Source organism: Coffea eugenioides, chromosome 2 (assembly GCF_003713205.1).
Source record: "Coffea eugenioides isolate CCC68of chromosome 2, Ceug_1.0, whole genome shotgun sequence".
NCBI classification, from domain to species: Eukaryota; Viridiplantae; Streptophyta; class Magnoliopsida; order Gentianales; family Rubiaceae; genus Coffea; species Coffea eugenioides.
The window spans coordinates 18,774,263-18,798,813 of record NC_040036.1 but is presented as its reverse complement, the minus strand read 5'-3'; the positions used below and the strand labels follow the sequence as shown (position 1 = coordinate 18,798,813).

Genomic DNA, 24,551 nt, shown 5'->3' with positions numbered 1-24,551 from the left:
GAGGAGACGGATTAAACTGTTGATTCTGAGATTTGACCGTGCATTGGTGGAGCTAAAGGAAAGTGGTAATTACAATTGAACCCCTTAGTTTTCACTAAACTATAGGATAGGCTCTAACTTATTACTAAATACTGCCTTTTCCAGTCTTGCTTTGAATTTTTTGCAAGTTGAAAGATTGTGCTTCACTTTGGATCCATGGAAATTTATTTATTTTTCATATACATTGATACACTTGAAATTTTTTTTTTTAAATATCCTAAAAACAGGTGAGTTAATTCAAACGGAGCCTTGATTATGATCAAATTGCTCTGAATTTCTTTACATTATCTCATGATAAATAAATGAAAAAGGGGGTTGCAGAGTGGAGACTGGAGAGGGAGAAAGCGGGTTGATTTGTTGAATTAATTTTGTTTCCATCATACCCCGATAAAGTAAGGGAAAGAAAACGAAAAACAAAACTCCAGGGAGAAATCTCGAACTCGAAGCACTTGCTATTAATGTGTCTGTCTCTTCCGCTGCCTCGTCGGAGACAAGCATGGTACTGCTACTGATGCATGTCAAACTACCTTGCAACTGCCAAACGGCAAACGGTGACGTTAGACAACTGAAGCAATCACTGAAACACCAGAGGAGATGCGAATCTGTGGAACACTGCTGCTGCTGATACTCACGGGAGGAGATGATGCAAGGACTCCACCACCACCAACAACAGCTCGTCGCACTTCTCTCGGCGGCTCTTCCCAAGGACAACGATCCTTCCACTTCTTCAACCACGCCGTCTTCTTCAGCTAACGCAGCCGCTACTTCGTCAATTTCGGAGGAAGAGGAGCCTTCGCGCGTCGCCGCCATAACTTCACTCCACCGCGCCATTCTCTACCCTCCCAACTCCATTCTTGTTACTCACTCCGCCTCTTTCCTCGCCCAAGGCTTCTCTCAACTCCTCACCGACAAGTAACTGCTCTCATTCCTCCTCTATGTCACGTAATTTAGTTTTTCCTTACTGCTAATGGTTGGGAATCAGCTCAACATTGTTTCTAGATTTTACTCAGTATTGCTTGCCTGCTTTTTTACTACATCAATAGCTGTAATATAAATACGGTACATATAAACAAGAGTTCGTGCGGTGTATCATGTGGATTATATGTACTTCTAACATATCTTGGAGTGTTTTACTTAATTGCAGATAAGAAAAAGGAAAAAAAACACAGATACTGATAGGAAAACAATCAAAAGGAAAAGGATCACATCCATGTCATTCAAGGGTGAACTTTTTAATCTTTCTCTTGTGGTTTATGAGATACTTTTTGATAATACTCATTTCCAAATTTTAATGTAGTTTTCCAATTTTCACGGTGTAGGAGAGGTTAAGACCTCACAACTTATCTGCTTTTATTTACTTTTTTCTTTTGGCTTTCATGCTGGTTAAAGAGGGTTTTTCTTAATCACATACAAGCGAAAAGTCAACAATTGACAAGCAGGCTCAGCAGTTTTTGACTCCTTTGGATTGGATTCAAGTGTCAGCATTTTCTGTTGAATCATAGACGAGAATATACTTGATGTACAAACTATATATTCCGAGATATTGTTTCTTAGCCGGAAAGTTTCTACCAAAATTAAAGGGCTTAAGTTATTTCCAAGCTAGTTAAGTCTAGCATGTAGTCATTGATCTCCACTGTAGTTGCATTTATTATCAAACTAATTCTGATTTGCTTCAAGGAGTGGTTTAAAATCATGAGAGATATGCTTGAAATTAAATTCAGCAACTAGAATCTGCACAATTACAAGTTTCTTGTAAAGGATAGGTATTTGAGGGGAAAGATAAAAGATCCACTGGGCCACCGAAATAAGTTTGTTAATCCATGTTCATGTCAACAGTGGTTGAAAATATATGTGACTAATGATTTGAAACTTTCCATTAAAAATTAGCTGCAGATTTGGCATCAGAGTGTATTCACGTGACTTGTCTTGTTATGTTTCAATAGCTTATGCAATTCATTAAAAAAAAAAATTGAAGTTTATTCCATCTCAATCTATCAAACATTTGTTCTTGGATGGCACAAGAATAGCAATTTGTTATACAACCTACATTCCAGTTGGTTCTGTTGATGGGCCAAGTGCATCACATACCTTGCACTTTAATAGGATGTAATAACTTGTATTCATTGTAATAAAGGGTCTTTAAATTTTGAGTGGATATTGACCAGTTAATGATCAGGATAATATACTTCATTTCTGTTGATTTATCTTTTGCTTTCACTGTGTTGCTTAGATCATATTTGGTACGGCAGTCAGCAGCCACAGCATATGGGGCTTTGTGCTCTGTACTGTGTTCAGTCCCTCTAGCATCAAATGGAAGGCAGAATCATGTTATACTCAGTGGCTTGGTTGACCGGTTCATGGGTTGGGCATTGCCACTGCTTATCAATATAGGAAATGCGACAGCGGAGCTGGCTTTGGAAGCTCTACGAGAATTTCTTAGTGTTGGAGATGTTGGGGCAGTCGAAAGATATGCCTTGCCTGTTCTCAAAGCATGCCAGGAACTTCTCGAAGATGAGAGAACCTCCCTGATTTTACTGCACAGACTTCTTGCTGTTTTAACTATAATTTCTTTAAACTTTTCTAGATGTTTCCAGCCTCACTTTGTTGACATTGTTGATCTGCTCCTTGGGTGGGCAATGGTGCCTGACCTGGCAGAATCAGATCGGAGTGTGATTATGGACAGTTTCTTGCAATTTCAGAAACACTGGGTAAATAACATGCAGTTCTCCTTGGGATTGCTATCAAAGTTTCTAGGAGACATGGATGTGTTACTTCAGGATGGAAGTCCTGGTACTCCACAGCAATTTCAAAGATTACTTGCTTTACTATCTTGCTTTTCTACAGTTTTGAAGTCTGTAGCATCTGGTTTGCTGGAAATGAATATGCTGGGACAGATTACTGAACCTCTTTGCAAAATGGTTCCTCTTTTATTAGGATGTTTATCACAGATTGGAAGGAAATATGGTTGGTCAAAATGGATTCAGGATTCTTGGAAGTGCTTGACTTTGTTAGCAGAAATTTTAGGCGATAGGTTTTCAACATTTTTCCCTATTGCGGTTGATATTTTGTTTCAGAGCTTGGACATGCGGAATACAGTCCAACTCACAAGGACTGTAAATATTACTTCCTTTCAGGTTCATGGGGTTCTTAAAACTAATTTACAGTTGCTGTCGCTTCAAAAGCATGGGCTTCTCCCATCATCTGCTGAAAAGATAATAGGATTTGATGCCCCTATATCTCAATTGCGTCTGCATCCAAATCAGTTAGTAACTGGAAGTGCTGCTGCTACCTATATCTTCTTACTGCAGCATGTTAATGAAGAAGTTGTTGAAAGGACAATCAATTCCTTGATTGAGGAGCTGGATTTGTTGAAGACTATTGTGCTCAAAGAGACATGCGGTGAGGGGTGCATTGGAGATGGAATTACAGCTCAAAAATCTTATTCACGATCAGAATTGTTTGCTTTAATCCATTTTGATTTGAAAGTCTTGTTAACGTGTGTTTCTCCAGGTGGAAGTCGCTATATGAATGTTACAGAAGTTGACACGTTGTATCTTAATAGGTCAAAGAGATTATTATCCTTTTTGGTGGAGAAATTAGATCCTTTTAGCTTACCTATTGAAGCCTATGTAGAACTGCAACTAGCAGTATTGCAGACATTGCAAAGGCTGAGTGACGTTGAGTTTCTGACTAGTTGCTCTACAAGAGAACCTGCACTTTCAAAGCCAATGAAGGAGGATAATATTAAAAATCAACATCCAATACTAGTTTTGGAGTATTTGAGAAATTACTCCAATCTCCTTGTTAAAGCTCTTGACACTGCTGCTCCTTTAGCTGTTAAAATAGAAGCCTTAGAATGGATAACTAAATTCTGTAAAAATGTAATCTGTGCATATGAGAATGTGGAGGCAACACATTATCCTTGTGAAGTCTGGGGATATGTAGAGGTCATGCAGAATTTGCTGTTCTCCATTTTGGATTCTGCATCAGACAGAGAACCAAGAGTAAGATCTCTTGTCAAATTGGTTCTAGACATGCTTCTGCAAGCAAAACTTGTCCATCCCTCTCACTTCCTGTACATTGCTGAGACTGTCCTTGAGAAACTTGGGGACCCAGAAAAAGATATAAAAAATGCATTTGGTAGGTTGCTTTGCAATGTTCTGCCTATTACTATATATGTTTTTGGTCTGTATGATTGTAGAATGATTACTTCTTCTAGCAGTGTTATTTGTGGAGTTAAAAACAGGCCTAATTTGTACTGGAAGCAAGTCTTTGCCATAAAGCAACTACCTCATCAACTTCGCTCACAGCAACTTGTTTCCATATTGAGTTACATTTCTCAGAGATGGAAAGTGCCTTTGTCTTCTTGGATTCAGCGGTTAATCTGTTCCTGCCGGAACTCGAAAGACCATCCTTTAATACAGTCAGAGGAATTGGTAAACGCTGATGTAAATGGATTGTGGAGGGACGTCAAAGTGGAGAGGGATATTCTTGAAAGAGTCTGCTCTACCAATATTCTTGCAGGTGCCTGGTGGGCTATAAATGAAGCGGCAAGGTGCTGTATTTCTACAAGACTCCGGACCAATCTTGGTGGCCCCACTCAAACTTTTGCTGCATTGGAACGAATGCTTCTGGACATTTCTCATCTGCTACAGCTTGATACTCACCAAAGTGATGGAAATTTGACCATCACCAGCACTTCTTATGCTCATTTGTTGCCAATGAGGCTGTTGCTAGATTTTGTTGAGGCTCTGAAGAAAAATGTGTACAATGCATATGAAGGATCAACAGTTTTGCCCTGTCCATCTAGGCAGAGCTCTTTGTTCTTCCGTGCAAATAAGAAAGTCTGTGAGGAGTGGTTTTCTCGCATATGTGAACCAATGATGAATGCTGGATTGGCACTCCAGTGTCATGATGCTACAATCCAATACTGCACACTGCGTTTACGAGAGCTTAAGAATTTTGTTGCTTCATCTTTCACGGACAATTCAAGAGTCCAGGTGAGTGAAGTTGTCCAGAGTATCAGGGGTAGGTTTGATGGAGAAATTTTGAGGGTTGTACGGCACATGGCATTAGCTCTCTGTAAGAATCATGAATCAGAGGCATTAATTGGTCTACAAAAGTGGACAAGCATGGCATTCTTTCCATTGTTTGCTGAGGACAATCAAAGGTTAAGTGATAGTGAGATTCTAGAACAATTTTCATGGATAACTGGACTAGTATATCAGGCAAAGGGCCAACATGAGAAGGCTGCAGCACATTTTATACATCTGCTACAGACCGATGATTCACTCAGTTCTATGGGTTCTGAAGGAGTACAGTTTGCTATTGCTCGTATTATTGAGAGTTATACTGCAGTTTCTGATTGGAAAGCTTTGGAATCCTGGTTGTTGGAGCTGCAAGCACTACGATCAAAGCATGCAGGAAAGAGCTACTCTGGTGCTCTAACTACTGCAGGAAATGAAATAAACTCCGTCCAAGCATTAGCCCGTTTTGATGAGGGCGATGTTCAGGCATCATGGGCATGCCTTGATTTGACACCAAAAAGTAGCAATGAACTCACACTTGATCCCAAGTTAGCCTTGCAAAGGAGTGAGCAAATGCTTTTGCAGGCAATGCTTTTCCAGAAGGAGGGGAAAGTGGACAAGGTACCTCACGAATTGCAGAAAGCCAAGTCAATACTGGAGGAAACACTATCTGTTCTTCCCCTCGATGGTCTCTCTGATGCTGCACCACATGTCAACCATTTATACTGCATACTGGCATTGGAGGAAAAGTACCAGATGCGGGGCAGCCAAGACAATCATTTAGAGTCATTATTAGGATCATATATTCAAGCAGTTCAGTCCCCGATTAATCGAGTTCATCAAGATTGCAGTTTATGGCTAAAAGTTCTCCGAGTTTACCAAAATACTCAACCAACATCACCTGCGACTCTCAAGCTATGTAATAACTTGTTGAACTTATCTCGCAAGCAAAGAAATTTGGTGTTGGCAAATCGTCTAAGCAACTACCTTAAGGAGAATGTAGCAAATTGCCCTGACACCGACTTTCGTGATTATATCATCTCCAGTTTGCAGTATGAGGACATCCTGTTGATGCACAGTGAAGGCAAACTTGATGATGCATTTTCCAATATGTGGTCACTTGTACGTCCTAGCATGCTTTCTTCTGCAATTGTTTCTTCTGATTCTTTTGACAATGTCTTGAAGGCAAAGGCATGTTTAAAACTGTCAAATTGGTTGGAACAAAATTATTCAGATCCAAGGTTGAAAGATGTCGTTCTGAAGTTTAGAGAAGATTTTATTAATACTGACACGTTTGACTCTGGCAGAGGGTTTTCTAGCTTTAGAAATGATGCTCTGAGTGCTAAACCTAATATTGATGCTATTACTGAGGAATTTGTGGGTGCTGCAAGGGAGCTATCTACTCGACTCTGCCTTAATATGGGGAAGTCATGGATTTCATATGCCTCTTGGTGTTATGCTCGGGCAAGATCATTTCTTTCTGCAGATAATGAAGCTCTCCTTCATTCTTCTTCCGTTTCATCTGCTTTTCATTCTGAAATCCATCATCAAAGCTTAAGTTTAACCGAGATAGAGCAGCTAAAAGTGAAAGACATTGTCTCAGAGCTCCTACAGAAAAGATCGTTAGAAGTTCTAAATGAGAATATGGAAAATTTTGTTGTCTCAGAATGTTGGCAGAAGGAGAATGTCAAATCTTTGTCTGAGCAAATAACAGATATTCTTGAAGCTACAGCAGGAGCACCTGGAGCTGAAGATCATAGTGGTGAAACCCTTTCTGCTATGCTAAAATCTAAATTGCAGAAGTCCTTAGCCAGTGCAAAGATTGCCCTTGATGATCCAGCAGTAACATCCTTGATTGATGATATAACTGATCTTTGGCGGTCTTTGAGAAGAAGAAGGGTATCCCTCTTTGGTCAAGCAGCTCAAGCTTTCATCAATTACCTTTCGTATTCATCTTCCATGTACTCTGATTGTCAACTATCTGGCCTGCATCACTCAAATCATAAGTCCATGAGCTACACAATGAGGGCAACTTTATACGTCTTAAATATTCTTCTCAACTATGGCGTTGAGTTGGAAGATACTCTTGAACCTGCACTTTCAACTGTTCCTTTGCTACCATGGCAGGTGAGTTACGCTTTTAGGATGTCATACCAATGTTGGTGGATGATTTTCTAATTATTATTTTTTTTTGAAGGAGATAACACCTCAACTATTTGCACGATTAAGTTGTCATCCAGAACAAGTAGTTAGGAGACAGCTAGAAACTTTACTGGTCAAGCTGTCAAAACTATCTCCTTGGTCTATTGTGTACCCTGCTCTAGTTGATGCAAACACCCAAGAGAAGGAAATTCCTGAGGAGCTTCAAAAGATACTGGCTTGTTTGGTAAAGCAAAATTTTCCTTCTCTGACAAGAGTTCTCTTTCCTGCTCTTTCTTTCGTTTAGTTGTTAAAAAATATTTGGACAGTAGTAGTGGTGATGTTCATCTCGTATTGCTTTGTCATTATTCTATGCTAGGATAGTCTGGTTAAGAAGTTTAAACTGGGTGCACAGCTCTGGAATTGGAGCTTTATCTGCATAGAGAATTTTTGGTTAAGGAAAATTGTAAAGACCAACTCTTCCTCTAAAACTCCAGTCAGTTGTGTCTTTTGGCGTCTGATTTTGCTGAAATTAGTGTCCATCCCCTGATTATTTTTAGTAGAGAGCTGAATGTTCCCCTTGTCATTGCATCGATTTTGCTCAACAGCGAGTCTGGTTTTCTCTTTGATGCATATTCTGTGAATATTTTTAGTTAGTGATTAAACATTTGTTATATCTGCTTGGGTATATTCAGGATATGAGAAAAAGAGAAGAAATAAAGAACTGAATTACAGAAGTTGTGTTGAGTGCAATGCTGCTTATTCCTCAAAAGTTTAGTTCAGAGTAGGTTTGTGATAAATGGGAGTCTGTTCTAGATACACAGATCTGAGAAATTGGTTCTGGTTCTGGACCCAATCAGATACGTGGATTTTGAGTCTTTCACTACAGTGATGCCAAATAGGTCTAAACAATAATGATGATCTTCAAGGCAGAAGTATAGAGCAATTTTTATTGCTTGTATAATTGGACCGGTCATTTGGAAACCTACCTTATTAGGTTCTTCCCCCTTTTATATTTTCTTTGTTGGATTACTCTTCCGAAGTACTACCACAAGATAGATAGTCCTCTGTTGCAGAAACTGTAGAGCTGTTTGTTTACAATGATTTATTATTTACTTGACCCGCAAAACGAAAAAAAAACTGTTATCTGTTTATAAGTTCAACACTAGCAGTTTATTCTTATGTGTTGATCACATGCAGTATAAGCTCTATCCAAGCCTAGTTCAGGATGCCCAGCTGATCATTAAAGAACTTGAAAATGTTACTGTCTTTTGGGAGGAACTTTGGCTAAGCACGCTTCAGGATCTTCATGCAGGTAATATATTTACCAGACCAGCCTTTTTTTTTCTTGGGTTTTACTACCTTTAGGTGAAATCATCTGTGCTTGATAATCTGCTATCAACAGTGAGACGAGGTTCGGTTTAATTTTAAACTTACAAATGTGGGGGACGTGAACAACTGTTCTAGTGTCAATGTCCCATAATGTATGACCAAAATCGTGAGTGTTCAATTGAAGATTGTCTCATTTGTTATAAGCCTTCCAAACTCCCTGTACTCGATCTGCAGTGTCATTATGCTCATGGCTTCGTAGCATTCTTCTTTAATTGTTACTTTCCATTGCCTCTTCATTTTGAGTCTGGTGCACATGTCACAGTTTGTGTCTGGCTAAAGTTCTATATCAGAAGCTTGTGCTGTACCAGATAAATATCTGACTCCTTGTTGATTGGTTGTGATTTGTCTAGTGGAATGCGTGCTGTTAATATATTTAATGTGCTTCCAGTTTTTTATTCTTTAAGGGCTATACTGCTAGAACTAGAATTGGGTTGGGACTAGACCAGGTATTTGTAAACCCTCTACAACATTAACATCCACAAAATTTTCTTTGCAACTTGCTGGCTGAAGGTACACGGTTTGTTTTTGCTGTCTCTCTCTTCCCTCTTAGGCAAATAATTTATATACATATGAATTTCCTCGTAAATCTTCTACCTTCATCCTGTCATGCTAACCAAGGTGAATGCAAACTCTGCTAGATGTGATGAGGCGCATAAGTTTGCTGAAAGAGGAAGCTACACGAATTGCAGAGAATGTGACTCTAAGTCATGGGGAGAAGAACAAAATAAATTCTGCAAAATACTCAGCCATGATGGCTCCAGTTGCTGTAGTCTTGGAGCGTCGATTAGCTTCTACTTCTAGGAAACCTGAAACACCTCATGAGATGTGGTTTCATGAAGAGTATGGAGGTCAACTTAAATCAGCCATCTTAAATTTTAAGACTCCTCCTGCATCTGCAGCAGCTCTTGGTGATGTGTGGCGACCATTTGAGAATATTGCTGCTTCCTTGTCTTATCAAAGAAAGTCATCAGTATCTCTTGGAGATGTTGCACCACAACTGGCCCAGCTGTCCTCATCTGAAGCTCCCATTCCTGGGCTTGAGAAGCAAATAATAGCATCTGATACCGAAAGGAACCTCAGTACTGGCGTTAATGGGATTGTCACAGTCGCCTCTTTTTCTATGCAAGTAAATATTTTACCAACCAAGACCAAACCTAAAAAACTAAGTATTGTGGGCTCTAATGGTCAGAAGTACACCTATCTCTTGAAAGGCCGAGAAGACCTACGTCTTGATGCTCGAATTATGCAGCTATTGCAAGTTGTAAATGGTTTTCTTCATTCACATTCTGTGACTCGTGGTCAATCTCTTGGGATTCGCTACTATTCTGTGACACCAATAAGTGGTCGAGCTGGCCTCATCCAGTGGGTGGATAATGTAATAAGCATTTACAGTCTCTTTAAATCATGGCAAAATCACGTCCAGCAGGGACAACTTTCAGCATTGGGTGCTGGTAATACCAATGATGCCGTACCTCCAGCTGTTCCCCGACCAATTGACATGTTCTATGGCAAAATAATACCCGCACTTAAAGAGAAAGGCATAAGACGGGTAATTTCAAGAAGGGACTGGCCCCATGAAGTCAAGCGAAAAGTTCTTTTGGATCTAATGGAGGAGGCTCCTAAGCAACTTCTTCATCAGGAGCTGTGGTGTGCCAGCGAAGGCTTTAAAGCCTTTAGCTCAAAATTGAAGAGGTGCCCCGTTATATCTTCCATCATTTTGTGTTTTTATGACCTATATTTACTTATTTAAACTTGAAAATTATATTTGAGTTCGAAGATTTTATCTCACGATCTATTAGTGATGTTACTATATTCATGCACTAATGGCTTAGAAAACTTGGCTTTTTTTTTTTTTTTTGTGGGTAAGCTCAGAAAGCTTGTATTTGTTAGAAGTCATTGGTTGTGTACTAGTTTTTGGAAGCTGTTGGTTCTATGTCACCATAGCTTCTATATAATAATGCAAGTTGTCATGTCTTGTGTGTGTGGATAAATAAGTTGAGCAATTTTCTTTGCAATATCCTCATAGGAGACAGAGGACCGGCCATTTGGCCTGAAGCCGTAATAACCAGAGACCCAATATTTTTGTTATGTTCATATTGTTTTGATAATGAATGGCATGTAGGAGTTATTAAATGTATTTCTATATCTGTGGACAGTGTTAACCAATTTCTGCATGCCTAAGTAAAAGATTGCGCTGTAAGTTGTGTGGTGCTGATGATCAAAACGTGTAAGTTGTGGTAGATTGAACTGTGATTAACCAAATATGTCTGCATCTGTCAATGACTTGCTTTGAACTTCTAGTTGCTCTTTTTTGTTTTCCTTTTTTTATCTGTTTCTTTTTTGATAGAGGGGCATGGATTCTTTGGCTGAATTGCTTGGCCTTTTTCTTTATCTTTGACCTTTTATTTTGTGTTGATTTTTCAACGCATTGTGTAAACTGTATGCTTTTGATTCTGGAATGTGCTTATTCATTACTGTTGGCTTTTTAAAGTCCACTAGATCATCCATCCAAAAGGTTGACTTGGTTTTTGTCTGGTATACGGTTTGCCTGTCAGATACTGTAGAAGAAATGATAAGAAGGGAACCCTGAAGTGTTCAACAGGCATAGGAAGTTATGTGATTCATTCGCAGCACTTCTATCTCGACTATTGCTGATTATTGCAATGAATATTATGGTTGTATAAGACATATTTAGCTAAATAAGTACTAGATGGCGTACAGGATATGAGATTTAACATCTTCCTAGAGTATTTGCTTCAGATACTGTTTGCTTCCTTGTATTCTCACAAGTTTAGATCACTAAATTAATGCGTTGTTCATGCCGCATCACCACATCTAAGGTGTTTTGCTTTTGGTGAAAGGGTCCAAAGTGTGAGAAATAGTGCTGACTGAGGACTTAAATTTTGTTGGAACGATGCTTGCTGACAGTATCTGACTACCCAATGCTCCTCTCTAGTAAAAAGAGTTCTTTCATGAAGATGATGTTCAATTGCTTGTTATACGGTTGCCGTGGGAAATGGATTGATCTGCAGCAGTTGGTGGATAATTAGATAAATTTTTGTTTCATGTGAAATAATTGTGGACAATCAACTTTTGTTCATTTATTTAATTCCTTTCCTTGTAGGTTCTCTGGCAGTGTAGCCACCATGAGCATTGTTGGCCACATTCTAGGACTGGGTGACCGGCATTTGGATAATATTCCTATTGATTTTTCTACTGGAGAAATCTTGCACATTGATTACAATGTGTGTTTTGATAAAGGCCAGCGACTAAAAATTCCTGAGATTGTACCATTTCGCTTGACTCAGACAATTGAAGCAGCTCTAGGTTTAACTGGGATTGAAGGCGCTTTTAGAGCAAGCTGTGAAGCAGTTCTTGGTGTTCTGAAGAAGAATAAGGATATCATCTTGATGTTGCTTGAAGTTTTTGTTTGGGATCCACTTGTGGAATGGACACGTGGAGATTTTCATGATGATGCAGCAATTGTTGGTGAGGAGAGAAAAGGCATGGAGCTTGCAGTGAGCCTGAGTTTGTTTGCATCACGTATGCAAGAAATTCGGGTTCCATTGCAGGTACTGATGTTTTTAGAGTTGTTATTATCAGTGTCATGCCTAACTTTGAGTATTGCATAATTTTCTGTCCAATAGAACTATGGCATCTCTAAATACACTACAGGAGTGATTTTGTTTCATATCATGCTCTTTGAGGTGCAGTTGCTATCTCTTTTTACAAGAATTGATGCAGTGGTTCACTGTGTATTTATATTTATTTGCATGACTGTTCTTTTGATTTTGGTTAGGAGCATCACAATCTTCTCCTAGCTGTCTTACCTGCTATTGAATCTTCCCTTGAGGTATATAATCTCCCTCCCTCCCTCTCACTCTCTTATTTTCCTTTAAGTTTCCCTTACTTGGTCTTTTTTACCCTTGAAATTTTTGTCAATGTATGTCCAGAGATTTGTAAGCATCTTAAATCAGTATGAGATTGTCTCTGCTTTATTTCATCGGGTTGACCAAGAGAGGTCCAATCTTGCTCTCCATGAAACATCAGCCAAGTCTATTGTTGCTGAAGCATCTTGCAACTCCGAAACGATCCATGCTGCATTGGAAATACAGGCTCGGGAATTTGCCCAAGCGCAGGCTGCAGTGATGGAGAAAGCTGAAGAGGCAACAAGTTGGATTGAAGAGCATGGAAGGATACTTGATGCATTGAGAAGTCGGTCAATACCAGAAATTGAAGCGATTAGGCTAACTGGTGCTGAAGAATCTTTATCTCTGACATCTGCTGTTCTTCAGGCTGGGGTTCCATTGACCATTGTTCCTGAACCCACGCAAGTTCAGTGCTATGAGATAGATAGGGAAGTTTCTCTATTAGTGGCTGAGCTGGATCATGGACTTTCTTCTGCAGTTACAACACTCCAAACGTATGCACTGGCTCTGCAGCGGATCCTACCATTGAATTATCTGACTACCAGCCCAGTACATGGTTGGGCACAAGTTCTGCAGCTTTCAATGAGTACGCTCTCCTCTGATGTTCTATCCATTTCTAGGAGACAGGCTTCTGAGCTCATTGCAAAGTTACATGGGAATTGGTTCAATTCTGCTCAGAGTAGCTACGATGAACTTTGTTTTAAGGTGGGAGAATATGCAGTAGAAATAGAGAAAATGGAAAAAGAGTGCACAGAACTTCTGGACTCCATTGGTCCAGAGACTGAATCAGAAGCTAAGGATTGTCTCTTGTCTACTTTCATGAACTATATGCGGTCTTCCAGGTCTGAGGAGAAAGCAGATGCATTTGCTTTGGGAACAGTAAATGTTGATGTTCCTGAGGATCCTAGATCTCAGGGAGATATTGAAGAGAAGAAGGAAAATGTTCGGACTATCCTAAATTATGCTGCCATTACTTTGTATAACGATGTCAAGAAGGCAATAGTTAATAACTTGAATGGTTCCATTTGGGGAAATTCAGATGACAGACCAGAGTCTGATCTTGGAAATATTTTCAATTACTTGGAAGAGCAAATACAAAAATGCTTACTTGTAGCAGGGTTTCTTAATGAAGTCAATCAACATATGGATGGGGATTCAAGAGGTAATGTAGATGGAGACCGTGTTAACTGCTTGTCTCGAGACAACTGGGCTTCAATGTTTCAGACCAGCCTGCTTTCCTGCAAGCGGTTTGCTAGCCAAATGATTGAAGTTGTTCTACCTGATGTAATAAGGAGTGTTGTTTCATTCAACTCAGAAGTAATGGATGTGTTTGGATCACTCTCACAAATCAAGGGATCCATTGATACATCTCTGGAGCAACTTGTAGAGGTTGAACAAGAGAGGGTTTCGTTGGTTGAACTTGAGCAGAATTACTTTGTTAAGGTTGGTCTCATCACTGAGCAACAGTTGGCTCTTGAAGAAGCTGCCGTCAAGGGCAGAGATCATTTGTCTTGGGAAGAAGCTGAGGAGCTTGCCTCCCAAGAAGAAGCTTGCAGAGCACAGCTGGATAAGCTTCATCAGACATGGAACCAGAAGGACTTCCGTACTAGTTCTCTTATAAAGAAAGAGGCAAATATTTTAAGTGCTTTGATGACATCTGAACATCTTTTGCAATCTCAAATCAGAACTGATCAGCAGAGAGAGCCGCATGTTTCAAGAAGCAAAGCTCTTCTCGCTGCACTAATGGAGCCCTTCTCTGAGTTGGAATCAGTTGATCAAGCTTTGGCTTCATTTGATAAATTAGCAGCATCTGGCTCAAGTAGAAATTCTCACCTTGAAGATTTGGTCAATTCGGGACCAATATCTGATTATGTATGGAAGTTTTCAGGCGTGCTAAGTAGTCATGCCTTCTTTATTTGGAAGGTCTCTCTTGTTGACTCTTTTCTTGATTCCTGCACACATGATGTATCTTCATTTGTTGATCAGAATTTGGGATTTGATCAACTAGTAAATGCAGTCAGGCAGAAAATTGAAGCGCGAATTCAAGAACATATTAAGCATTATTTAAGAGAACGTGTTGCTCCTATCTTATTGGTAAGATTAGACACGGAGTGTGAGTCCTTGAAGCATATGAATGAGACAGGAAGGGACCTTCAATTTGATCCGGTGAGAGATGTTGGGGCAGTAAAAAGAGTCCAAGTCATGCTTGAAAAGTACTGCAGTGCTCATGAAACTGTCAGAGCAGCAAGATCGGCTGCCTCCATCATGGAAAGGCAGGTTAATGAATTAAAAGAGGCTCTTCTAAAGGCCAGCCTTGAAATTGTTCAAATGGAATGGATGCATGATATTACCCTAAACCCTTTGCAGCATAACAGGCTTATCTCCCATAAGTTTCTTGCAAGTCAGGATAACTTACTTCCAGTTATTTTAAACATTAGCAGACCTAAGTTGGTGGAAAGTTTACAATCATCCATTGCAAGAATAGCTAGATCACTTGAGAGCTTGCAAGCTTGTGAGCAAACTTCTGTCACAGCTGAAGGGCAGCTTGAGAGAGCAATGGTCTGGGCTTGTGGTGGTCCAAGTTCTAGTGCAACTGGAAATAGTTTGACTAGGAATTCAGGGATACCGCCTGAATTCCATGATCATCTAATGAGACGGAGGCAGTTGTTATGGGAAGCTAGAGAAAAGGCATCAGAGATAATGAAAATTTGCATTTTAATATTGGAGTTTGAAGCATCAAGAGATGGGATATTTCGAAATTCAGAAGAGCTCTATCCTTTGAGGACTGTTTCTGATGGCAGGACCTGGCAGCAAGCTTACTTGAATGTTCTGACCAAACTGGACATTACTTATCATTCCTTTACACGTGAGGACAAACATTTACTTTATTCATTGGATGAATGATAAAATTGGTTTTTATTGTTGGTTTTATACGCTCTTCTTTCTTTGTTGATGAATGTATGGAAAGCTTTCCTCTTTCAGGTACTGAACAGGAATGGAAGTTTGCTCAGAGCAATATGGAAGCTGCTTCAAGTGGTTTATTTTCTGCAAGTAATGAACTTTGCGTCGCCTCTGTTAAAGTGAAATCAGCGTCAGGTAATCTGGTTTTCAGATGTGAACTCTTAATCCATTATTTCTTTATTTGCCATGAATTTGTGAACTCTTTTGTACGATACTTTTTTTATAGTTTTAGGTTGATAAATTTTAATGTGTGAACTTTTTATTACCACAAGGAATTGCATTCAAAAATTGGTTTTCGCTTTTAAGGAAGATCGTATTGATCGATGATTAGTCTGAGATTACATGGGAGAGAAATATTAGAAAGGATGGGCATTGAGTGAATGGGGATCTCAAGATGGGAAAGAGCGTAAGCACCAGCTATCCGAGCAAAAACCAAACCCAACTTAACATTCCATGAAATCTGCTAGTTAAATTACATCTGACTAATTTTCAGGATAGTTTTCCCATATATGATCTCTGGTTCTAAATACCGCACTTGATGCCTGAACACCATCTTTCAAGAGGTTAGCCAGTAAAATTGCCCCTTTTAGATTTCTTATTTGGTCAAATAGCATACCAATATTTCTTATGTGGTCATATAGAATACCGAAAAATAGAAAAAGGCTGAAGAGACCTGTCCAGAACTTGAATTCTAACTCCCATTTTGTCTATAATGAGTTTGGATCAGGAAATTACTGATGAACATGAAAGAAACAGTTTTTACTTTGACCTGCTTCACCTTGAAATGAAACCAAAAAGAGGGATATGGAGAATATGAATTACCAAATGATTATGTACCTAGTAGGCCATTTAAATTAAGTAAAAAGGATTTTCCCATAGTTGTTGGCAACAACTTTCAATAATTATTGATTCTAAATTACTTTGATAAGTTATCAATTGAATCATTCTGGAACTTACAAATTGCCATTAATGAGTGAAAATGCTGATAGTTCCCAGTCTCCAAACTTTGCTTGATTGATTTACTGACTAAATCATCAACAAGATTGTAGTGGCCATATATGTCTGTGTTGTGAGCCCATGTTAAGTTAGTCATACGAGAGAAATTGAATTTGACTTCCAAAAATTTATGTCGAACTATATATCCCCAGCCCAGATTAAGGACTATGTGCAAGGTTTATTGGTAAATGAAAAGGACTAGTTTATTTTTGCTAATTTATCTTTCACTAAAAAATGAGAAACAGAAATTTTGGTGACAATACGGGTATGTGCATGTTTAGTATGTCCCTTTACAGAATTATTTGGTTTATCTTGTTCTTTGTCGGCATTGGAGAAGTGTAATTATCCGTGATAGGTGAAGCTTGTCCTTTTAAGTTACTGATTGACTGCTTCCATCGAGTTACAAGATGCTCAGAAAACAACCATCTTAGAGCAGAGAGCAGATGCATTCTTGTAATTCAAAATAGCAAGAAATTTAAAAATTAAAAAAAATAGAGTTAAAACTTGAGTATAGATAAATATGAAGTCCTCTCTATATGCACAACTTTAGGATCTGCCTATTGTTGTGCAGGTGATTTGCAGAGCACACTACTTGCAATGCGGGATTCTGCTTATGAAGCCAGTGTAGCACTCTCAGCTTTTGCGGGCATTACCAAAGGCCATACAACTTTGACTTCAGAATGTGGTTCTATGCTTGAGGAGGTATGTTGCATTCATCAGTTGGTCTAAGTTTGAGTCATTCATCACTTGGTTCAATACTTCAGAATTTGGTTCCATGCTTGAGGCATCTTGGAAATTGGCTTTTGATGTGTGCTTTTTGCTTTAGAACTTAGTCTGAACCTTTACTGCTCCTTATTATGTCTGTACTTGAACTCTTGCCACATAGCTATAATGGTAGTTAAATTAATTGTGATACTTTCTTTTGCTTTAAACCATTGCAAATTTCCACTTTGGATAGCTCGTATATGTGCTTTTTGGCTGTGCTGTCTCGATGAGAAATTGTTTAACTTCATGTCCTAGACTTGACTGTGGAGAAATATGCATTTATTATTGCCTTACCAATAAAATCATCTTCAATCCCATTATCTTCTTGAATATTCCTCTGCACTGATTTACCCTGTGGTGATGATAAGCCTTATCATCCCTTGTTTGTATAACTTCTACTCATAAAAGTAATTTGTGCTTAAATTAAACTTTATTGTTATTTAAACCTATTCTTCAATGAATGTAACAAGTAGCTTATTTTGTGGGAGGTACAAGTATCAGAAAGTTGTCCAAAGGTCATCGCCTTTTTAAGGCCTTAAACATAAACATTGCTCAGTACTTATTTTTGGCGAACTCCTCCATTTTCTATAGGTCCTGGCAATAACAGAAGGTCTACATGATGTTCACAGCTTGGGAAAGGAGGCTGCTGCCTTACACTTCTCTCTTATGGAAGATCTTTCTAAGGTCTTCATGTTCCTTTGTTCAATTTATTCAGTTTCCTTTGTTCAGTTTGAAGTCATAATTTCAAGGTTCTTTGCAGTGAAATTTGTCTTCATTTCTAAATGAGTCACATTCTATACAGGTGAATGCTATTTTGCTGCCGCTTGAATCTCTGTTGTCTAAGGATGTTGCTGCTATGACTGATGCTATGGGCAAGGAGCAAGAAACGCAGATGGAAATATCCCCAATTCATGGTCAAGCTATATTCCAGTCTTATTATATAAGAACCACGGAGGCTTGTCAAGCATTTAAGCCTTTGGTACCACCTCTCACATCCTCTGTGAAGGGGTTATATTCCATGTTGACCAGGCTAGCACGTACTGCAAGTCTTCATGCAGGAAATCTTCACAAAGTAATCTAAAATATATATTGCCCATAGAATTTCGTTTCCAAACCCCAAAGTAACTGCTCCTAGCAGACAAATTCACTATCCATTTTTTTTTTCAGGCTCTTGAAGGATTGGGGGACAGCCAAGAGGAAAGGCCGCCGGACAATAATTTGTCTAGCCAAGGTTTAGCCGGTGATATCACTGCATATCATAATGATGAGAGTGAGATTTTCTCCAAATCTTATCCTGAAAATTATCATGATCTTCTTCGTCTGAATGACCTGTCATTGCAAGAGAAAAGCTGGATATCTCCTCCTGAAACTATCTTGAGCGGAAGCTTGGATTCTGGTGTTACATTAGCTGAAGTTAGTCTTCCAGATAGCTCCAATGGTTCAGATGTGACCGAACCACTTTTGTATGATACTAGTAACAGAGAGGCGAGAGAGTTTTCAAACCAATTTTGCTTAAATGAGGCTGTTCCTCATGAGAAATCATCTCCTACTCAATCAGGCTCAGTAAGCATTCAGGTATATAATTGTGATTTAAGGTTAAAAGTGCTTGCCTTAAAAATTATATGCATGCCAACCTCATAATACTACCGTTTTCTGAGTCAGGTAAGTTCCCAAGGAAAGTCGGTGCTTAGAAAGGAAGCTTCCTTGTCAAACGAAGACAAGGTGGGGGGAACACATGACACTTCATTTATTTCTACAGAAGCTGGAACTCGAGCTACCAGGGGTAAGATAACTAATAAAAACTCTATTTAAGGTTCTGGGTCTTTTGTGGTGGTAAGAGACCTACTATAAAATGTTTCTATAGTTTTGGAGGTAATTACCTCACTTCGATGCAATCTGACATGGTTTGAATTGCTAGAGCAGCTGTTGTGCATTATCTGCCGTTCCTTTTCAGAACTATAGCAGCTTTTTGATATTGCAAATGTATTTATTTTTTTAATTTGAGAAATTAGGGTGCAGAGCTTATGGAAACTTAAAATCGTGGTGCATGCCTTTTTGGCTTCTTGTGGTTTTCCCCTTGCTCTAATACTGTGATACGGGATCTTCATTTTTATTTTTTTTTGGATTATTAGATAATGAAAATAGCATGCTTCTTATGCTGTTTGTAACGTTTGAGCTTGTAGGCAAAAATGCTTATGCAATGTCAATACTAAGGCGAGTAGAGATGAAACTTGATGGTCAGGATATCGCAAATAACAGGTACGTGCGTGCCATGGCTTTTTCGCCAGGTATCTTATTATTGGATCTATTAATAGTTTTTTGCCCCCATTCACAGAGATATTAGTATTGCTGAACAAGTTGATTTTCTGCTCAAACAAGCAACAAGTGTGGACAATTTATGCAATATGTATGAAGGTTGGACACCATGGATTTGAGCTTTTGAAGAGGATGATTTTCTATGAACCTCTTCCTTCAGAATTTGGTAAGAGATGTTCCATGTGTATCTGGATTTGTGCTGCTCTTCGACTTCTCAATGCAAGAACTGAAACTGTGATCCACTGCCTTGGGTGCAGCTATTGCCATGGCACGTCATGTTTCTTCAAATCATAATCCCTATTTTGAGTTGCAAAAGATGGAAGGCACCATGGTTTGCGCATGAATGTGCCTGAGGGATACTGAGGTGCAAAGGATTTTTGGCATGAGGTTCTAAAGAGATCTGCTTTCTCACCAGTCCCTTGAGCTCGTCCTCAGTGTACGTTTCCTGGCTGTGCGTGGATTGTTTTAAATGACAAAAGATCTCATTGAAGGGCTGGTGGCAGGTTATTGCAGCAGGCAGCTGCCCCGTTTAAATTGATAAATGTATTACAGCTCAGATGTGAGTACTTGCACCTGTTACACAAGCTTGGGCTTCTTAGTTGATCAGTGCCTTGTAAAAGCGGCAATCAGGATTTGCAGATTCTCAATGCTGGCTCCCTAGGGTGCTATCCTCAACAGCACTCGTGTTTACTGCTGAACCCGATCAAAGAGCAACTTAATGCGCTGGAACTTGGGAAGTTAAGCTGATTGGCAAATTGGACTAGAGTTTCTGTTGCCATGCTTTAAGGATGTTGGTCCAGCTAAATGCTTTATATCACTGTGACACATGCTGCATCAGCACATGAACCATCTGGTTGATGACCAACAAAGTTGCGCCTTCGCTCCTGACTTGTGATGTCACGTATTGAATTTTTAACTACTGTCCGCATTTTAAATATATTTGAGGATCTCTAGCCGTCTTTACCTTTATCCTGACATTTTTATTCATTTTTCTCTATTGCAGAAATTCTTTATTCGGTTAAGCTCTACTTTTCCTGCTATTTTACAGTACAATGAAAAGGACGAATGTTGCTGACTTGCTTCCTTTATTTTCAGTGCATCAAATTCCAACACAAGGGATTCACGTGCCAGAAAAAGTTACACTTGCTTCAATTCCTCAGTCTTATTAGTATATAAGTTTGCCTCACCTTTATGAGGAAGCGGTACAGGTTTCAAACCTTGCAAGGGAAAAGGAAAAAAAGTGAGGGTTTGAAATTTAAACTAGGAATTTCGTAAGGGCAAACTGCACAAATAGTCCCTCACATATTGCAAATGTGAAAATTTCGTCCCTCAGATCGAAAATGATCAATTTTAGTCCTTATCAAATAAAAAAGGATCAATTTGAGTCCCTTTTCACTTTTTCGACTGATTTTTGCCCGGAATATCTCACGTGCACACCACGTGGCCAACTTTTCAAGGGTAAAAATGCCAAACCACTTATCTGTTGACCAAAACCAAAATGTAAAGGACGAATACTGCCCAAAAAAAATCTCCATTTTGGTACTAACTCACCGTTCCATCTCCGATTCCTCTCAACCCAAACAAAAAAACATAATTATCACTACCCACTACCCAGCAGTGGACTGATGTTGATGGAAAGGAGTGTTAGTGACTAAAGCGAAGAAGAAACAGGCATACCAGAGTGATGGACGAAGAAGACATTCAATGGATCCCAAATTACGGTATGTTTTTCTAAACCCTAAACTGTAAAATTTATGGAATGATGTCAGATACTATGTGAATAGTTTAAATACAGTTGAAATAAGCATGATTTGTGCAGTTAAGAAGCATTATTATATTGATTAGGGTTGCTGGTGGTCAATTTTATGTATTAAATTGTTGTAAGTACATGTGGTCCCTTGTATTGTGCTGTGTTGTCGCTTTACATAGATGGGCTGTCGGTCCCAAAACAATTTTTTTGTTGTTAACTGTCTCCTAAATGGTTGGCAGATGGTATGAATCGATTTTTCATTAGGGTCCACTATGGAGGTGAATTCACTGAGTTGCCGAACAAAGAATACCGCGGGGGTAGTGTAAAAATTGTTAACTGTTGCAATCCTGACAGATGGTCTATATGTACACTTGATAGGGTTGCAGAAAAACTGGGTTATCCTGAGTTTACTGTAATATACTATTACTTAATACCCGGGAAGAACATGGAGGATGGGTTAGTGTATGTGTTATGTGAAGATGTTGCTCAGGATTTGGCTAGAGACGGAGTGAAATATGGTTTGGTTGATGTATACTTTGTGCACTTAAAAACCTACTCCATAAGTGAATGTGAAGCTGGACCATGTAAACCAAAAGAGGGGACTGATCCTAAGGAAAATCAACAGGGTAGTAAGGTGCATGAAGAACCTTCTGATGTAGAAGAAATAATGTTGACTAATATTCCTGTAACTCAATCAGAAAATGAGGGTGAAAAGGATAGCATAGGTGCTGGTGAGTCAGGAGTTAATAAACACATAGAGGAAGCAGCCATAGGAGAGAACTTAGGTGAAATGCTTTCAGAAGTTGACATTAGAGTTGCTGATAAAGGGGATAGTGCAGCAAATATAGGAGGGCCTGATCAGAATTTTAGAAAAGAACAAGATTGGACAAACTCAGAAGTACAGAATACAGGAAAAAATGCACCTTCTACTAACAAATCACCAAAAGAGAAATCATTAAAGAAAAAATCCTCAACAAATAAAGAGCAGGCTGAAAAAGTTGAGAAAAAGAAGAAGAGTAAGAAGGAGACACATGCTGAGGAAGATGAGGAATGTGCTGATGGTGACAAGTTCATTGATAGTGACTATGAGTTCAGTGATGAAGAAGACATAGTAAAATCTGTTAAAGACAGAAAAGCTGAATGGGAGAAAATTGCCAAAAATTGCAAATCAAATAAGAGTACAAAGGAAAGAACATGTCAAGTGGAGAATGCTGAGATGGAAGAAGATGCTACTGACTCAGATGAATTTGATAGTTGGTGTGACTCAGAAGTAGAAGAAGATCAGTCAAGAAAAAGAGCTAAGTTTCCAAAATTTAACCCTGAAACTGATATGATTGATCCCAAATTTGAGGTTGGGCAGATTTTTACTTGTAAGCAGTTGTTCATGAAGGCATGCAAGAGCCATGGAGTGGTTCACGGAAGGAAGATAAAATTCAGTAAAAATGATGGCAGAAGAGCTACGGCTTATTGCAAGGACTGTAGCTGGAAAGTTTCTACAGCTGTTATGCTAGACAAAAAGACTTTTCAAATCAAGAGCATGCAAGGTAAACACAGTTGTGGGAGGACATTTGACCACGGACTAGCAAATTCAACTTTTTTGGTTGATAGATACAAAAAGGAGCTGGCTGCCATGGCCGACATGAAGGTGAGTACGCTCACAGATAAAGTGAAGACTGATGTTAATGTCAACATCTCTAGGTGGCAAGCTTATAGAACTAAGAAAAAGGCAGAGAGTTTAGTTAATGGTGAACATGAAGCCCAATACAACAAACTAAGAAACTATTGTAGGGAAGTAAAGAGGGCTAATCCTGGCTCAAATGTTTTCATGACCACTGTTGAAGATGATGAGGGAGAAGATAGGTTTGAGAGGTTGTATATTTGTCTCAATGCATGCAAGACAAGCTTTTTAAGTGGTTGTAGGCCTGTTGTCGGGTTAGATGGCTGCCATCTTAGAGGGCCCCACAAGGGTGTGTTGCTTACAGCTGTAGGAATTGACCCCAATGATCAGTTGTACCCCATTGCCTATGCTGTGGTGGAAATAGAAAACAAGCTGACTTGGAAATGGTTCGTAGGTGAATTGCTGAATGACCTCCAAATCAGAGATGAAAATCATTGGACAATTATTACTGATAAACAAAAGGTATGTTAGTGTATTTTTCTGGGATTTTTTTAAACTGAGTTTGCTAGTTTTAATTTGATGATCTGGTTTCACCTTTTTATTTGTTGAAGGGACTGATTCAAGCTATTCAAGAGTTGCTTCCAGATGTGGAGCATAGGATGTGTGTGAGACACATGTACAATAACTTTAAAAAGCTGCATGGTGGTTTGGCGTTAAAGGAGAGAATTTGGGCACTTGCAAGAGCTCCTTACAAAAATCTGTTCAAGGCTTTGATGGAAGCTTTGAAAGCAGTTGATGAGGGTGCATTTCAATGGTTGGTTGACAACACAACACCACAGCAATGGTCCAGAGCTTACTTCAGAACCTCCCCTAAATGTGACATTTTATTGAACAATCTTTGTGAGAGTTTCAACTCCAGCATTTTAGAAGCAAGGGAGAGGCCTATACTAGGTATGTTGGAAACAATACGACTTTATTTAATGGTTAGAATGGAGAATAAGAGGGAGTGGATGCAGAAGTATACAGGAAAGGTATGTCCCAAAATTTTAAAAAAGTTGGAAAAGGTAAAAACTGCTTCTAGTGCATGTATAGCTACACCTTCAGGGGACTGGAATTATGAGGTGAGATGTATGTATGGGGATAGGTACACTGTGAATTTGGCTAGCAGAACTTGTAGTTGTAGAAGGTGGGAACTAAATGGCATTCCTTGTGCTCATGCAATAAGTGCCATTGCTTTGACAAAGGAGTCTCCCGAGAACTTTGTTCATGAATGCTACTCAAAAGAGGCCTATATGAAGGCATATGGGCCTATAATATATCCTCTCAATGGTGAGCATTTGTGGAAGGATTTGAAACAGGGGCCTGTCCTACCACCTGAAACCATCAAGCTTCCTGGCCGGCCAAAGAAGGTAAGAAGAAAAGAGCCAGATGAGCCACCAGCTACAACAACTTCTCGAGGACAAACAAAGAGACTGTCTAGAGTTGGTCTAATGGATTATAAGTGCAGAAAGTGTAAACAGAAGGGCCACAATAGTAGGAAGTGTCCAAGCAGTCATGATCAAGAGAATGTCCAGCAACAAGCTGCTGCGGTTACAAGTAGCTCTCAATCACAACAGCAG

General features: G+C 39.2%; 1 protein-coding gene across 1 annotated transcript; it reads left to right on the top strand.

Moving 5' to 3' along the window:
• Nucleotides 1–536: 536 nt before the first annotated feature.
• On the top strand, nucleotides 537–20,639 carry LOC113762119 (serine/threonine-protein kinase SMG1-like). The gene is made up of 17 exons (XM_027305405.1): nucleotides 537–951; nucleotides 2,270–7,193; nucleotides 7,264–7,452; nucleotides 8,406–8,520; nucleotides 9,236–10,289; nucleotides 11,722–12,169; nucleotides 12,397–12,450; nucleotides 12,551–15,392; nucleotides 15,509–15,622; nucleotides 17,055–17,185; nucleotides 17,840–17,932; nucleotides 18,051–18,320; nucleotides 18,416–18,823; nucleotides 18,911–19,031; nucleotides 19,432–19,507; nucleotides 19,584–19,730; nucleotides 19,822–20,639. The coding sequence occupies exons 1-16, from the start codon at nucleotides 680–682 to the stop codon at nucleotides 19,681–19,683; spliced, it is 11,211 nt and encodes a 3,736-aa protein (XP_027161206.1). The 5' UTR covers nucleotides 537–679; the 3' UTR covers nucleotides 19,684–19,730; nucleotides 19,822–20,639.
• Nucleotides 20,640–24,551: the final 3,912 nt, after the last annotated feature.